Source organism: Sarcophilus harrisii, chromosome 2 (genome assembly GCF_902635505.1).
Source record: "Sarcophilus harrisii chromosome 2, mSarHar1.11, whole genome shotgun sequence".
In the NCBI taxonomy this organism is placed as follows: domain Eukaryota; kingdom Metazoa; phylum Chordata; class Mammalia; order Dasyuromorphia; family Dasyuridae; genus Sarcophilus; species Sarcophilus harrisii.
The window spans coordinates 30,976,261-30,992,390 of record NC_045427.1 but is presented as its reverse complement, the minus strand read 5'-3'; the positions used below and the strand labels follow the sequence as shown (position 1 = coordinate 30,992,390).

The window sequence follows — 16,130 nt, the reverse complement described above, 5'->3', positions numbered from 1 at the left end:
CCAGGGGTCCAGCAGGACCTCGCGTAGGGAGTGCCGTTAGGGCAGCTAGCCAGTGCAGTGATAGCCTGGGGCTGGGAGGGCCTGAGATCCAACCTGGCCTCAGACCCTTCCTAGCTGGGGGACCCGGGGAGGTTATTTCACTCTGTTTGTCTCAGTTTTCCTCATCTGTCAAATGGGCTGGGAAATGGCCAGCTCCTCTTGTATCTTTGCTGAGAAAACCCCACATGGGGCCATGAGGAGCCCAACAGGACTGAAAGGACTGAAAAAACAGCAGAAAGGCCGCATGGCCTGGAATCTGGAGAGTGGGCTTCAGGGTCAGGAAGGCCACGTGACCATGAGCAGATCGCATTGTAGCTGCGCTCTGGGCCAGAGCTCTCCACCTTGCATCTCCCCGTGCGGGGTGACCCAGACTTAACTGTAGTAGTCATGTCATAGTTAATTGTGACGTTGGGCCGAGCAGAGACGATGCAACCCGAGGCAGATGACGTGACTTTGTGGTTTCCCAGGTGTCTCTGGCAGGGGACGCCACAGCTTTGGGCACTCTCTGGGTTTTCTCCTGCGTCTCCTTGCTGCTGCAGAAACCTCATGGAGGTCTGGTCCCTCTCCTTGCTGTGTGCAAGTGGTGGGGAGGGTTGCAAAGTGGGGGGCTGGAGCTGCCCCAAGTGCTCTGGGGGGGCCTGAAGAAGCGGGAGTGGGGCAGCCCCTGAGCTCTGGGCTGCTTCCGGTGGCTCCTTCACACTGGACTGGAATTTAGTAAACATAGGAAAAGTGGCCCCTGACCCCTTCACCTGTGACCTGTCAACCCGGAGCACTTTGACCCTTGCCCCATTGACCCCTCGTTCCTCTTGGACTCGACAGCTGTCGGCCAGTTTGACCTGCGTGTTTTCCCATTGTCATTCCCAGATGCCCCGCGTTTGTTTAACTGTGATTCTACCCCTGTTTCCATGAAAACAAAGCCTTGTGCTGGGCCTGGCTTTTGGTTTGGAGCCACAGAGCCAAGCAGTCTCTCTCCTGAGAAGCAAATAACCCAGACCTTGTAGGTCACTCCAGGCCAAGTGACGCACTTGAGCTGCCAGATCCCTGGCCGGGGCCCCTGGGAATCTGCGGAGTCCAAGTCTCCTAGGAAACCTGGACGTTTTAGCTCACAAGGTCATTCACGCGGCTGTGGTCCAGGGAGTGCAGAGGGCTGACCTCTATGGAAGGTGACTCTGAGCTGCCTGTGGCTTCTGAGGCCGAAAATATCCAAGAAAAGATGAATGGAGCACAGGAGGAAAACCTATTATAAAAAAACCTAGAACCACTAAACTCAGTTGCCTGTGGTTCAGCCTTCCTTATTGGCCCCATTCTTCATTCCAGTCCCTCGGTCACATGCTGTGGACTCGCCCTCAGAAAGGAAAAAGCTAGGCCTCATCTCCTGCCTGCCCCAGGCCTTTGTCCCTGGGAGGTTTGGGGGGACTCGCTGAGAGCTTCCTCTTGTCCCCTCTTCCCTCCCTCCGCTGACTGCCGAGCACCTTCACAGGATGAGCCGTCCTCGGCCAGCCTCTCTGTGTGTTCTAGGGACCCTGTTCTGTCCGTCCTCCCAGGACATGGCCCACCATCTTCCTCCCTGCTCTCACTTGTCTTGGGACTCCCCCTGGCTACTGATTGCTCCCTCCCGTTTCCTTTCCTCCCCTCGTAGCCTTTACCCTCTCCTCACCCACTCCCCTTTCTGAGACCAAAGGAGTGACTATCTTTGGGGGAGGGGAGGCCGAGGTGACATGGAGGAGCAGCCCATGGGAGGTGGGTGTGCAGGGGAACCGAGCCCCCCGGGCCAGGAGCTAGAGGCCTGGATGGGTTCTTAGGGCTTACAGGGATGGGAAGGAAGAGTCAGGAGAAGTTTGTGAGGGCACATGTAATAGTCAGGCTCTAACTGACACAGCCACGCCCCACACACGGTGGTAGGAGGGAGACTCCCACTGCCACTTGTATCCCACAGACCCCACGTTGGCTTCCCGAGCCACAGAGGTCCCCATCACCCTGCTCTGTGTTCTGTCAAGGTTTGTCGGCATGTGAAGAATGGGGATGTTCTGCTGCTGAACCGCCAGCCCACCCTGCACAGACCCTCCATCCAGGCCCACCGGGCCCGGATCCTGCCCGAGGAGAAGGTCCTGCGTCTGCACTATGCCAACTGCAAGGCCTACAACGCTGACTTCGACGGGGACGAGATGAACGCCCACTTCCCCCAGAGTGAGCTGGGCCGGGCCGAGGCCTGCGTCCTGGCCTGCACCGACGAGCAGTACCTGGTGCCCAAGGTAGGTGGGCTCATGGGAGCCCAGAGACGCTGGCGCAGAGCAGGGCAGGCGGCCCCCATCTTGGGGACCATTGGCTGGCTTGGGTGGGAGGAGGCGCTGTGTGTGTCTATGTGTCTGGGTCTGTGTCTGTGTGTACATACATATGTACATGCAGGCCCTCTGGGTATGTGGAGGGGCTTCCCCCAAGGTGGGTGGTCCTGAATGGCCGCTCACCAGCTTGCTCTCCCTAGAATCTCTTTAGCTCCCACACCATTCAGGAGCTGGGAAAGGCCCTTGCTCTTCCCTGAATCCCCAGATCGGGTGGGAGGGGGGGACCAGGACTTTTTGTAGAGAAGGGTCTGCCCTACCTTGGCGCCCAAGATCTCCAAAAACTAAAGAACTATTTGATGATGGTGAAACAAAGTGAAATCTTCCACAAGGAGCGTTTGGGATATTGCTGGGCTGAACCCTCTCTTAGACTCAGGCTGGGAAGCAGCCCGCATTCCTCTGAAAAGAGCCTTTCACTGGAACTGTGAAGGGTCACAAGCAAGTCAGATGAGTGAGAGCCTGAGCCAGGGAGGACGAAGGAGCCTTTGGAAGCAGATAAAGTCCCATCCGCTGGGCTCGGGCCCTCAGTGGCCTGAGTTACTCGCAGGTTTGGTGCTGGGACTGCTCTGGGAGGCACAGTGGAGGCCGTCCGGCAGAGGCCGTTCTGTGGGGCCAGCTCCAGGGCCGCCTTCCTTCTTGCTATGATTACAGCTTACTGTTGAATAGCTCTGACTTTGGGCATGTTCCTCCACCTTTCCATGCCTAAGTTGCCTCATCGTTCAATTGTACAAAGATCATTACCCCTACTTACCTCCCAGACTTGTGAGGAAAGTGTTTTACAAACCCTAATATACTTTATTATAGTCACTAGTTCCATGTTTATAAAATATGATTTTAAAAAGTTTTTAAAGAAATAATAAAAGTGCAAACACTATAAACCTGAACTTCCTCCTGCCAATTATCCTAATGCCCTTACAAAACCTGTATGAATTGATTTTCAGTCATTCTAGTGAGGTGGTTTTTTATAGTCATTTATTTGCATCCAGAAAAAGAACTGAGGAGACTGACTGTAAATCAACACATGCTACGATCACTTCTTTTTTCTGTTTTTTTAATCTCTCCCATGGTTTTTCCTTTTTTTAAAAAAAAATCTTTAATCACTAATGCCTGGCACATAAATGTATATTGGTTAATTGATTGATTTGGAGAACCCTTTAGCCCAGGCTTTCTTAGACTTTTTCCACTTGCAGCCCCTTTTTGCCCAAGCAGTTTTTACATGTCCCCAAGAACGTAGGCATGTAAATTAGGTTTACAAATCAATTTGGCTGATTTACCATGTCATGATTTTGCAGTTCCCCACTCATTAAGAGACCCCATTTGGGGTTGCTGGGTTCTAGCCAGCATTCCCCCAGGCCTCGTACGAGCTGTAACAACCGCTGCAGACAGGTGACCTGGGAGCCCTCCTCCTTGATCTTAGGAGTCATTGTCCATCAGTCAGCGAGCATTCCGTGAGCCCCTGCTGTGCCCCAGGCACCATGCTAGGCGAGGGGGCTATCCCTGCAGAGAGAAACAGGCCCTCTTCTCAGAGGCCTTCCAGTTTGAGCTCCTGCTAGGCAGGAAGGAGACCCATGGGAAATGCTTGGGGTTGTCTGAAGGCTGGACACCCAGCAGCCAGCAGCCACCCTGCCTCCGAGTGCCTGCCCAGTATTTAGTGCTGAGATTCAGTGAGGGAGGAGTGATGGGCCCACAGTGTAACAGAGTTCTCCTCCAGGGGTTTTGTTTGGGTTTTGGGTTGAGGGGAGGGAGAGGAGAACAGAGGAGTCTAGGATAGATGTCATGGAGAGGGAGAGACAGAGATCACACTTGGCTGGCCAGCCTTGAAGCCTGTGGTTAGATGTGTCCATGTCCTTCTTCTCTTTGGTCGGGCAGGACGGCCAGCCGTTGGCTGGATTGATCCAGGATCACATGGTTTCCGGCGCCAGGATGACAGCCCGCGGCTGCTTTTTCACCCGGGAGCAGTACATGGAGCTTGTGTACCGAGGACTGACAGACAGAGTGGGGCGGGTGAAAATCTTCCCTCCTGCCATTCTCAAGCCCTGCGCACTGTGGACAGGAAAGCAGGTAGGAACTGGCCGTTCTGCTGCTGCCCTTTTCGGTCCAAGAGCATTCTCTTTGGCAGGAGAAATCCCCAAACACAAATGGGAAAACCCAGCCGCTCAGAAGCCAGGTACAAGCAGGGCAGCTCCAGATACAAACGCTGCCCCTCCCCAGCACCCTCGGCTCCCATGAATGTTAGGCCTGTGGGCACCCACTTTGCAAGACTGCCCCATGCGGGTGTGTGTCGTCCTGGGCCCGTCTCGTCACCAGGGAGACAGGGAGCCCTCCAGTCCGCCCCATCTGCGTCGTTCAGTGAATTCCTTTCTTGTGATGCTTTTAGTGCTGAGCGTGGCTTCTGCTCCAGCTTGATTTCTTCTTTGGGCTCTTATTCTACAAGATGGACGGGTTAAGGGACCAAGGGTCCCAAGGAGAGAACATTGCTTTGCGTGCGGGGAGCTGGGGCGCCTTGGGGAGCTGCTCAGGCCCGCTGTGCCATCCTGCTGGCGTGGGGCTGCGGGAGAGGCTCCAACTGAGAGGTCGGGGTGGGAAGGTCACGGCAGGAGTCCTGGAGATGACGGCCGGAGAGGGGGCTGGGAATTGAGAAGGTCAGGAGTGACCTGGATCGGAGGCCAGTCATGGCCCCTGGGATGGAACGAGAGCATCAGCGTAGATCTAAACCCCCTGAAATCTCCTGTTCAGGGCCCCCACGTTAAGAATCCTGAACTGCATCAGCCCCCTCCTTTTCTAGGTAATGCAGGTAGATAATGAGTGCTGGACAGCTGGAGTCAGGGGACTGGGTTCAAATGCTGATGCTACCTTTTACTTTGTGATGGGGCAGAGGAGTCTTTGGGTCTCAGTTTCCTCTTCTGTAAAGTGGGGTTCATAGCAGCTGTAATACCTGCTCCAGGGTTATTACTGGGTCCACAGATGTTAAATAAACTTGGTGGCCGCCTCAGAGTGACTAATAACTGAGCTCTGAGTCATGGTCATTTGCTGTGATCTGAGCAGTGGGCAGGCTCCATCTGCTTGCTTTTCAACGTTATGTGGATGTAGGGGAAAATCTTTTGGGATATCATCCAGAAAGCTCCTCCTGAAGTGCTCCCTGGGCCACCTCTGCTGGGCCAGGCCCTCCAGCTACCTCCCTGCTGCTTCCTCGAGCCACATAACACCCACCAAGCTTGTCCAGGTGCCCGGTAGGGCCCAGGACACATCACCTGCCCATAGTCTCACAAATGACATGGCCCATCCTGAAGGGGTGACTTTGAACCCTCTGCCATACTCCTCCACGCCCCAGGCCCAGCTGGGCAATCCTCCCTCCCTGGCCGCCTCCAAGCTTCTGCAGCTCCTGCTGCATCGTTCCCAAGCTTCCTTTTATTTTAAGCACCTTCTTCTCTTGATCTCCCAGCCAAAGAGTACTGGCTGACTCTGGGCCCCTTCTTACCACATACAGGCATTTGTCTTTCCCTCATTGTCATCCCCAGAGGCTCCTCAGCAAGCTCTCGACCTCCAAGGTTTGGGACATCCAGCACTGTCAACCAGTCCAGATCTGGGGGGCCTTCTCTGGTTCCTCCCAACAAGCCCAGTGCCCAGCTCATTCTTTTCCCGTTTGCTGCTCTTGTACTGAGGGACTTCCCCACACATAACGATAGTCCCCCCTCGCCTCGATTGTCCACAGGGACGTTCAAGTCCTTAGCCCCGGTGCGCTGTGTGTTAAACTTTCCTGTGAATGAACTTAGAAATTCTTTTATGCGATCATTATCTTGGATATTCTCTTTCCCTGTGTCTTGTACCCCCCACCCCTAAGCAGAGGAAGGGACCAAAAGGGTAGAGTATAGAACACCCGAGACTGAAGTTGGGTGACCCCACTCTCTTGGGTGGTAGGAAAAAATAGGCTGTGCAACTTTGGAAAGACTTTTTTCTATTTTTTGTTTTGTTTTCTTCTTCCTGATCTCATCCTCAAATGCCCTCAGGAAGTCATAACTTAGTGTCTTGCCAAGTGTTCCTTCAACATGTTTTTCCTTTGACTTCCCCTCACTGTCCTAGGAGTCAGTATTTTCTATGATCTTCCATCATCCTGCTTCAGATTTTCAAAAGGAGTTTAAATTCCAAACATTTCTGGCCCTGGCTGTCTTTCCATATGGTAATTTATGGTAATTCACTAGAAAAGTAAATTAAAGTGGTTTATGCACTCTTGGGGTCTCCTTCACTGAGGTGAATTTATATTAAGTTTTGTGTGTGTGTGTGTGTGTGTGTATTTGTGTATATACACATATACATATGTTGTATAATGTGTATTATAATGTAATAACTGTTATGCATATTACATTTCTTTTTTAATTTCTTTTTTATTATGAATTTGTCAAATATAGCGAACACGAATATTTTCTCAAACCAATAAAAATAGACAGATAGGACTATGTAGGATACTATAAATCTCCCCTTTATGGTCTCACTGATCCTCATGAAGCTTGGAGTTTTGTGTGCATGTGGTTGAAAATAACAGTTCTTTCCCTTCTGAACTTCTTTTTGCTCATTTTTTAGTGCTTCATTGATTTTTTTCTTACTGTCTCACTATCACCTTTTCCCCATCACCTTCCATAAGCAAACACATACAGTCACAACAAACAAATCTGCACATTAGCTGTATCAGAACTGCATCTTGAGTCCATCACCTCATTTCCAAGAGATGGGAAACATGATTGGTCAGCAGCTTTTTGGAGGATCTGTCACAGTAAAGTCTTCTACAGTTTTTCCCGTATAGCATTTTCCTCATCTAAGTTGTTGTTCTGACTCTACTCACTTCATTCTGCATCTTATATCCTTCTTCCCAGTTTCTTGGAATGCATCCCTTTCATGTCGCAGGCATATTCCATCACTTTTGTACACCATCATTTGTTTAGGCAATCATTTGCCCAGTTAATAAGACCTATTTTGATTCTATCTTTGTTCAAACAAAATAGTTGCTACAAACATTTTTGTACATATGGGTCCTTTTCCTTTTTGATCTTTTTGTAGTATGAGCCTAACCATAGTATCATTGAGTCGAAGGATGTGGGCATAGGTTAGCCACTTTGGAGATTTGGTTCCCAATTGTTGTCCACAGTGGTTGGGCTATCTCTTTAACTTCTCTTGCATGCATTTGTGTGCCTCCTCTCCTTCTGCAACCCCTCCAACCATTGTTATCCTTTTATTGATGATCTGAATGTAAACTTTGACTTCCCTTACTAATGATTCAGAACTGCTTTTTAATGTTTTTTTTTTTTTTTTTTTAAATAACTGCTCAAGGAATGGCACTTGTTTCAGTATATTTGTATTAAATTCCCATTTCTCTAAGATGTTAGACATTTATCAGAGAAATTGACTTCAAAGGCTGTTATTTTTTACCCTAGTTAACTTTATTTTTTTTGTTCTGTTAATTTTGTTTGTACAAAAATTTTTCTATTTCAAATTCTATTAAAAATTAACTATTTTATCTCCTGTTATCCTTCCTGACCTTTGTTTGTCAAAACCCTTTTTGATATTTATATTTGTGAAAATTATTTCTTTTCTTACTTTTTAAATGTTTATGATATTACCATTTAAGTAGGTCCTATATCCATCTGGAACATTCATGGCATGTTGGTCAAACCTAATTTCTGACCGACTGATTCCAACCTTCCCAGCAATTTTACAGTTTCTTTAAGAAATAGTTAAAATATGCTAGTGTTTGCCCTATTTCCCATGGGGAAGGCATCAAAATGTCATTTACATTGTTTCCTTTGGAGCTTAACTGCATGCCATATCATTTTCTCATTCCTTTTCTAGTTTCTCATTAACTTTGGTCTTTCCTCTGAAAAGTCTGTGGGTTTGACTATACACGCACAACTGGTTCAGCAATGACTCCAAATCATTAACAGCTTGTTTTCTGTCTGTTAAAATATAATATGTTTCAGGTTTTGTTGTGTTTTTGTTGTTCCCACATTTAGTGGCTACCAGTTCTTTTTCCCCAAGAAAGTATGAAGGCTTCTCCAAGGCACCTCTTTTGTGCCATATTTCATGATGTATCTGCTTTCTGATTTTGTTTTCTCTCCAAAACATGTGTTTTGGGATGTGACTTAAATGAGAAGCGAGCCCGGCTAAGTGTGCAGAGAGGTGTCCAGGCACTGAAGGTCAGAGGGATCAGATCCTCTGCTGTAGAGGGCACTGGGGGATATGCGGGAGAGAAGCCACTTTGAGAATCTTACATTACAATACTCACTTTGTTCCCTGTTACTATCTGCCATCGATCGGTGGGAAAGGGGCCCCTGAACTTCCTCATGTACTTATGCTGTCTTTGCTCTTTTACAGGTTGTCTCTACTTTGCTAGTAAACATAATCCCAGAGAACCACATCCCCTTGAATTTGATTGGGAAAGCCAAAATCAGCGGGAAAGCCTGGATCAAGCAAAGCACCCTCGCGGCGCCAGGTGGTGCCCTGGACGCTATGTGTGAGTCCCAGGTATGTCTATGACTGGTCTTGAGCCAAGGCCCCGTTTGGAGCAGGCTGATGAGAAATAACAGAGGACAGCACAAAACCTGGCAGTGATGCCCGAGACGGAAAGGAGACCTTGGGCCCAAAGGGCTCTCGTGTGTTAGACAAAAAAGGAGCATGGCTGGTGTCTCAAGTAGTTTGCCCCAAGAACCCTCCCTTGGAAGGGCTTCCTGCGGGCAGTGCCCTCCTGTGCGGGAGGACCGCTACAGAGCAGGCCTGAGGACAGTTTCCACAGGTTCTCATTATGTGTTCCTCCATCTGTTTTGCCCGCTGCTCCTAAATACTGTTAATTGAAAACCTCGTGCTTCTTATAGGACTGTTTCCCCTCTGGTGGGTTCTCCGAACTCCCTCCCAGCTTCTCAGCTTGAGGAATTGTAGTTCCAGGGAAGAAGTCCTCAGGTCAAGACCAACTCTTAGCCTATTTGTGTCAGCAAACAGAAATTAAACTGCCATGATACATTTATCAGACCTGGAATTTCGCTATTGCAGGAAATCTTGGTAAAGGCATTTGTAAGAGGACAGCTCAGCATCTGTCCTGCAGTTCACAGAGTCCTCAGAGAGTTTGTGGGATATGAGGCTTGCCCAGGGACCTGCCAGGGGATGTGATTTAGCACCCAGGCAGGGGAGTCCACATGGTGAAGAGGGAAAGGCTTTTGACGGAGCCCTGTGTACCCAGAGCCTCTCTTTATCAGACATCCCTGTCAACATCCCTAACCTACCAGCTTGGGTTTGTATCAGTCACTCAGGCCACAAGCACCTATTTTTTAAAAAGTTATAATTTTCATCCTGAATTTCATAAACATCAGAAAGAACATTCCATATCCAAAGTCAACCAAAAAAAGAATATTGGATCTGGATCTGGAAATCTCTATTATCCACCACTTGCTTCAAAAACAAAATGATGCAATCATCATGTTATTTCCCAAAACATCTGGTTCTCTGCGTTTCCCTCAGAACTTCTTTCTGTTCTTTGCATTAAAAAAAAAGTTCTTTTTCCTAACATTTTTTGGTGGCAATGCTGGTTTTTCCCTACTTCCCAAACTCTTCTTTCCAGGTGAAAAAAGGAAAATAAAGTCATTGTAAAGAAAGGAGAGAGAAAAAGAAGTAAGACTTTCATTAAGAGCATTCTATGTGCCAGGAATTGAGCTGAGTGATCCTGTGAGGTAGGAACAGTTGAGGAAACTGAGACAGGCAGGCAGTTTCATTCAGTGACTTTTCCAGGATCACGTGACTGGAGAAGGAGTCTCTGAGGCAGAATTTGAGCTAAGGTCTTCCCTGACCTCGTTCCCAGTGTTCTCTCCGCATTGGCCACCGCCCCTGCACTTTGGCCTTGTGGTGCTCCTGGCATTAGGAGGCGGGCAGCACAGCAGCCATACGAGGTGCCAGGCAGAGATAGGGAGCCGGCCCCTTGTGGGGCTCTAATTCTGGGGAGGCAACGTAGACCCATCGAAGGACAGAGAAGATGTGAGGGGAAGGTTGTGTTGGGCATGTATCTTGTGTGTGTCTGCATAAGTGTAAGGGGCACATGAGAGCACAGGATGGGTAGAGAGGCGACCTTGGCATTGGGCACTTGCCTCTGACCCAGACTGGCATTCGTGACCCTCGGTGTGGAGTAGGCGCCGTCTGCATTGGTGGAAGGATCTCCTCCCCACTTGGGGAGTTCCTGCCCAAGGGTGAATTGTCCATGGCTGTCCCCCCTCTTTCTCGTAGGTCATCATCCGAGAAGGGGAGCTGCTCTGTGGGGTCTTGGACAAGGCCCACTATGGCAGCTCTGCCTACGGCCTTGTCCACTGCTGTTATGAAGTCTACGGGGGGGAAACGAGCGGCCAGGTTCTCACGTGCCTGGCTCGCCTCTTCACGGCCTACCTGCAGCTCTACAAGGGCTTCACCCTGGGTAAGGATCCGGGGCTTAGAGACCCCTGGGCAGGAGGACTGGGCAAACAAGGAGGCCTTTCTTCCCCTGTGGTTGGCAGGCTCCTCAGCCTCTTCCTCAGCCCTGGTGTGGTTGGCGGGTGTCTCAGAGGGAGTGGGCTCCCTGAACTCTCCTTCTGCCAGCCCGTGGGTGAGAGCAGAGACCACACACCAGACAAGGCTCCGAGGCTTGGCAGGAGGGGGCGGGCAGGGGGGCAGGGTGCTTGTAAAAGGTCAGTCCGAGGCCCCTCCCACATTAGAGAAGCCAGCGAGATGCTTCTTTCTGCTTTAATTCCCTGGGGCCCCAAAGCCCCTCAGCTCACACCAGAAATGGGGCCCTTGCATGTGCTTAAGGTATTTTGGAGGTGGGAAATGCAGCGGGTTCTGTAGCCAAGGCCCCCCTCCCCCTTCTTTGGGCTCCGAGGGCTTTCCTGCCCCCCAGCAGCAGGCCCCTCTCCCCCAGAAGGCTCCAGGCAATGTCCCATCTGTGACCGGGTCCTAGGCAAGCTTGTCCTATTGGGAGCTGAGCTCCAGGGCGGCCTTCGCTCTGGCCCCTCGCCTGGCCCCCCAGACCCCCTTTGGCCCTTTTCTCCCCACATTAGAAGTGCGTTTCTTGAGAGCAGGAAGGGCTCAGGTGAGCCCCCAGCCCTTAACCCCATCCCACTCTCCCCGGCCTTCCCTTGCAGACGTGGAAGACATTCTGGTCAGACCCCGGGCAGACGCCAAGAGGCTGGTGGTCATCGAGGAGTCTTCTCACTGCGGCTCCCGGGTAAGGCGGGCTTTGGGAGGTGGGCTTTGGGAGGGCAGGGGTCGTGGAGCCGCCCTCCCCCCGCACGTGGGACTGACCGGCGCTTCTCTGCCGCAGGCCGTCAGGGCCGCCTTCAACCTCCCCGACACGGCGTCGGCCGAGGACATGCAGACCAAGTGGCAGGACGCCCATCTCAGCAAAGACCAGAGGGACTTGAACATGGTCGATCTCAAGTTCAAGGAGGAAGTGAATCATTACAGCAACGAGATTAACAAGGTGTGCGCTGGCCCCCCTTGGCTTGGCCACCCGACTCTTTTTAAATCCATTGGCCCAGTCTCGATCTCATCCACTCCAGGCAGCATTTATTAGGTGCCTGCTGTGTGCCGACCACCCCAAGGGGGCCGCGCTTGTGCCCTCCCAGGGTCCTTGCTCTAGGTGTGAGGGGTCCGGAGAGGCTTCCTGTGGGTGGGTGGCTGACTTGGGCCCCAGGACGCTCGGACCCCGACACACTTCCCTGGAGTCTCAGGAGTTTTTCTTTCATTGATCTCATTTCACAGACAGACAAACGCCTGCCTTTGTGCTGGGGCCTTTGGCTGCCCAGTGTCCGGCAGCATCAGGCCTGGGCCCTCGCCTGTGCTGACTTTGGCGACCCCTCTTGGGGCTTCCGGGCAGGGGTCTGCCTTGTCTGTGATCAGCCTGGTGGTCTGCCCCTGGGGGAGGGGAAGGTGTTTGGGGCTCATCCAGGTTTGTCACCTCCAGAACCTCCTTTTCTGGCTTCCAGGGAAGGGGTTTCGGGCTGTGTGGGAGCTTTGTGCCCAGAGAAGCAGGAGCGCTTGTCCTGGAAAAGCTGATCGGGGCCGGGACCCCAGGGTTTTCTCCTCAGCCGGCCTCTCCTGTTCTCCGGAGTCCCCCTCGCCCAAAACCCTTTCCTGCCTTTGCTCCTTGGTGTTTAAACCTGGGGGCCCAGGCCCCTCTGGCACCACCCTTTGGGAGAGTCACTGCTGACCTGTGGGGGATCCACAGCACCCTGTGTGGCTTCTCCCCTGGGCCACTTTCCCATCCGCAGTCAGCCTTTCCCTCTCTTTTTCCTTCCCTCCCTCCTTCTGTATCTCCTTCCCTCTGTCTCTCCCTCCTCTCTCCCTCCCTCCCTCCTTTCTGTCCCTTGGGGGCCTGCTGCCCCGCCGGCTGTCCCCCTTCTCCCCTCAGCCCTGCCACTGGCGGCCCGGCTGCAGACTTGCTAGGGCGGGGGGCGGGGGGCGGTCGGCATTACCCACGTGGGCTGGGCAGGGGGCACTTGGCGCGGGCTCACCTTCTGTTTGTCTCGGCTCTCCCCATCCAGGCCTGCATGCCCTTCGGTCTGCACCGAGGCTTCCCGGAGAACAACCTGCAGATGATGGTCCAGTCCGGAGCCAAGGGATCCACTGTGAACACGATGCAGGTCTGGCCCCGGGCAGGCGGGGGGCGGGGCTTCTCCCAGCTCAGGCGCCTTGTGGCCAGGCCCGGGTCTCTTTCCCTACGGTGAGTGTGGCCCTGGGCCCAGCTGCGCTCTGCCGCCGGTCTCACCCCCGCTGTCTCGTGCCCACAGATTTCCTGTCTGCTCGGCCAGATCGAGCTGGAAGGGAGAAGGCCCCCGCTGATGCCCTCCGGGAAGTCCCTGCCCTGCTTCGAGCCCTACGAAGTCACGCCGCGCTCGGGGGGCTTCGTCACCGGCCGGTTCCTCACAGGCATCAAGCCTCCCGTAGGTGCTCCCGGCTCCTGGTGCTCCCAGCTGTCCACGCCTTCCCTGCCGGCTTGTTCTGGAAACGGGCGACTCCCTCCTGGGGGGGGGGACAGGGAGACAGATCCTGGGCTGTCCAACATCCCCTTGGAGAAGAGCTGGGACGGGGCAGGCACTTCCTGGCACAGAGGGCCTCTGTGCCTGCTCCCGTTGGCCAGGGGGGCGCCCGTTAGTCGCAATGAATGCTTGGTCATAGCTGCCCTGCCCCGGCTCCCCAGGATGCCCCAAAGGTGGCCGTGGGGGGCTCCCCCTGCTGAGCCGGGCGCCCGGGGCTGCTCTTGGCTGGCTCACCAGTGGAGCGGGCTCAGCTTTGGCCGGCCTTTGGTACCCAGTGAAGTTGGGGGAGGGGTGTGGCCCTTTGTGGGCGTGGCCTCTGGGTGGTCAGCTGTTGTCTTCTTGTGTCCGGCAGACCCTGGATGGGACCCCCCAGCTCTGATGCCCGCAGAGCATTCTGGGCCCCGTCGGCCATCGGGGGAACCCGGCTGGGGATGAGGAAGGGCCCGTGGGCCAGCCAGTCCTGGAAGGCGAGCTCAGTGGGGGCCTCTTCCAGGACTGACCCGATGTCCCTCTTTTCCCGCAGGAGTTCTTCTTTCACTGCATGGCCGGCCGAGAAGGCCTGGTAGACACAGCCGTCAAAACCAGCCGATCGGGGTACCTGCAGAGGTAAAGGCCGGGGCACCCCCGCCCAGGGAGGAGGTCCAGATTCGGGGCCCTGTGCCCACCAGCCACCCCCGGCTGTGGGTGTGCCTCCATTTTCCCAGCTGTGGGATGGGCATGAGAGTGCTGAGGCTCCTCGCTCACAGAGGAGCCCCATCGACACTGCCCAGGGGCTCCGCGAGTGGACTCCGGGGTCGGCTCTGATAGCCCGCAGCCGGGCGGGCTCTGTCACCGTCCTGCTGCTCCCGGGGGCCCTGGGTTAGGGTTCCCCACGGCCTTGCCCCCCTCCACTTTCCAGGCTCCTGTCTTGGGGTGGGCCCTTTTCTTGAGGGAGGGCCCGGCCTGCTCACATGGCCGCTGCCGCTGTCAGTTCCAGGCCTGCGTCCTCCTGGAGGGGCTCGGCAGCAGCGGCCGGTGCAGGGGGCTGCGTGCCTCATGCTGTCGGGCAGGGCCCTCCAGGACGAGGCTTTTCTGGAGCCCCCTCCCCCCCCATTTAACTGAGCCTTTCCCTCCCTGGTTTAAGCTTAGCAGGCTGAGGCGCAGTTTTCTTCCTGATGCTTCTCAGGCTCCCTTGAGCAGCTCCAGCAGAGTCTGGGCCCTCACTGTCTTGGGTCCCTCACTGCCCTGGGCCCTTGCCCCCTGCTGCCCCTTGGCCCTCACTGCCCCAGACCTCTTGCTGCCCTGGGCTTTTGCTGCCCCCTGCCCCCCTTGCTTCCCCAGACCCCTCACTGCCCCTCACTGTCCCTCGCTGTCCCCTGCTTCCCCAGGCTCCTCGCTGCCCCCTGCCCCGGGCCCTCTCCCCCTGCTGCTTTCCCTCTGGCCCGGGCCTGAGCACGCCTCTGTTTGCAGGTGCATTATCAAACACTTGGAGGGGCTGGTGGTTCAGTATGACCTCACGGTGCGCGACAGCGACGGGAGCGTGGTCCAGTTCCTCTACGGAGAGGACGGGCTGGACATCCCCAAGACGCAGTTCCTGCAGCCCAAGCAGTTTCCTTTCCTCCTCAGTAACTACGAGGTACGGTGGCTCTCGCCCCTTGGGATGGAGGGGGATCTCCCTGGGGGGGCAGGCACTGCCCTCTTGTCTCCGGTGGGAGCAGCGTCCCTCGCAGCCGTAAGGGCAGGGTGCTGATCGCTGGGCTCCCTGATGCACCTTGTGGCCCGAGACTCGTGGGGACGGTCTGAGGCCCAGAACCTTCTCCCTGGGCTGCCTCCTTGGGAGGAGCAGGGGCAGGACCCCACTCTGCCCTGTCTCTGAGTCTCTGCTCATAGATGTGGGGGGGGGGCTTCCCATGTGACCTCAGGCATCTGCCCTAGAACATGGGGGTCACTGCAGCACCCCCCGGGGGTCCGGCCCAGGAATGCTTGTGCCCTCCCTTTGCCTTCCCCTTGTCCATCCCGAGACGACCCTTAGAGGCAAGAACGACAGTTTTTATCCCGTTTTGCATATGATGTGACGGCTTACATTTCCAAAGCATGTCTGTCTGCAGTGCTCCCCCAGTTGTCCCCATGGAGCTGAGTGCTCCCAAGACTCCCCCCCCAGGGCTGCCCCTTCCACCTCCGGTTTGGTCCCCGTCCCCCCCTTAGAGCGGGGGCTCCCAAGGGTGGGTCATTGTCCCTTCCTCTCTGCCCTGGCCCTTAACTCAGTGCTTGGCACACGGAAGGTGCTTAATAAATGCTGCTGGATTGAGTGGTGGGTTGGCCCAGGCAGGGACCCCCTCAGCTCCCCTGACTGAGAAGCTGGGGCGCTGACTCTTGGGGAGGAAAGGACGCTCCCACCTGAGCAGTCCCTGGCTCCTTGTCCTCCCCTCCAGGCCTGGCAGGGACCCTTAGGTGCGTCTCGCTGCCAGCAGTGACTGCCTCCTGTGGCTGGGCCCCCCACCTGGTGGGGACATGGAGCGGGGAGGGGCTGCTAGCCTGAGACAGGGCCCCTCTGGGACCCTGGGCAGCTCCTCAGCCAGCATTGTTGGGGACCACCTGTGTTCCAGGCTCTGCTGGGCTGCTCAAGGAGACAGCTTGTGCCCACGAGCACCCACCAAATAACAGGAGCTAGAGGGTCCAACCAGGAAGGGCTTCCTCAGGCCTGGAGCTGGTGAGGGGAGCGTCCCCAGCACTT

At 54.5% G+C, this 16,130-nt stretch overlaps 1 protein-coding gene across 2 annotated transcripts in view; it reads left to right on the top strand.

The window, feature by feature from the left end:
• POLR1A (RNA polymerase I subunit A) overlaps positions 1-16,130 on the top strand; it is a 55,026-nt gene that overhangs the window by 19,216 nt on the left and 19,680 nt on the right. For both annotated transcript variants that reach the window (XM_031949790.1, XM_031949791.1), the window contains exons 13-22: positions 2,037-2,291; positions 4,248-4,439; positions 8,742-8,891; positions 10,635-10,818; positions 11,522-11,604; positions 11,701-11,859; positions 12,923-13,021; positions 13,169-13,321; positions 13,941-14,023; positions 14,867-15,032. In XM_031949790.1, coding sequence (XP_031805650.1) covers positions 2,037-2,291; positions 4,248-4,439; positions 8,742-8,891; positions 10,635-10,818; positions 11,522-11,604; positions 11,701-11,859; positions 12,923-13,021; positions 13,169-13,321; positions 13,941-14,023; positions 14,867-15,032 — 1,524 coding nt within the window. The remainder of the gene's footprint in view (positions 1-2,036; positions 2,292-4,247; positions 4,440-8,741; positions 8,892-10,634; positions 10,819-11,521; positions 11,605-11,700; positions 11,860-12,922; positions 13,022-13,168; positions 13,322-13,940; positions 14,024-14,866; positions 15,033-16,130) is intronic.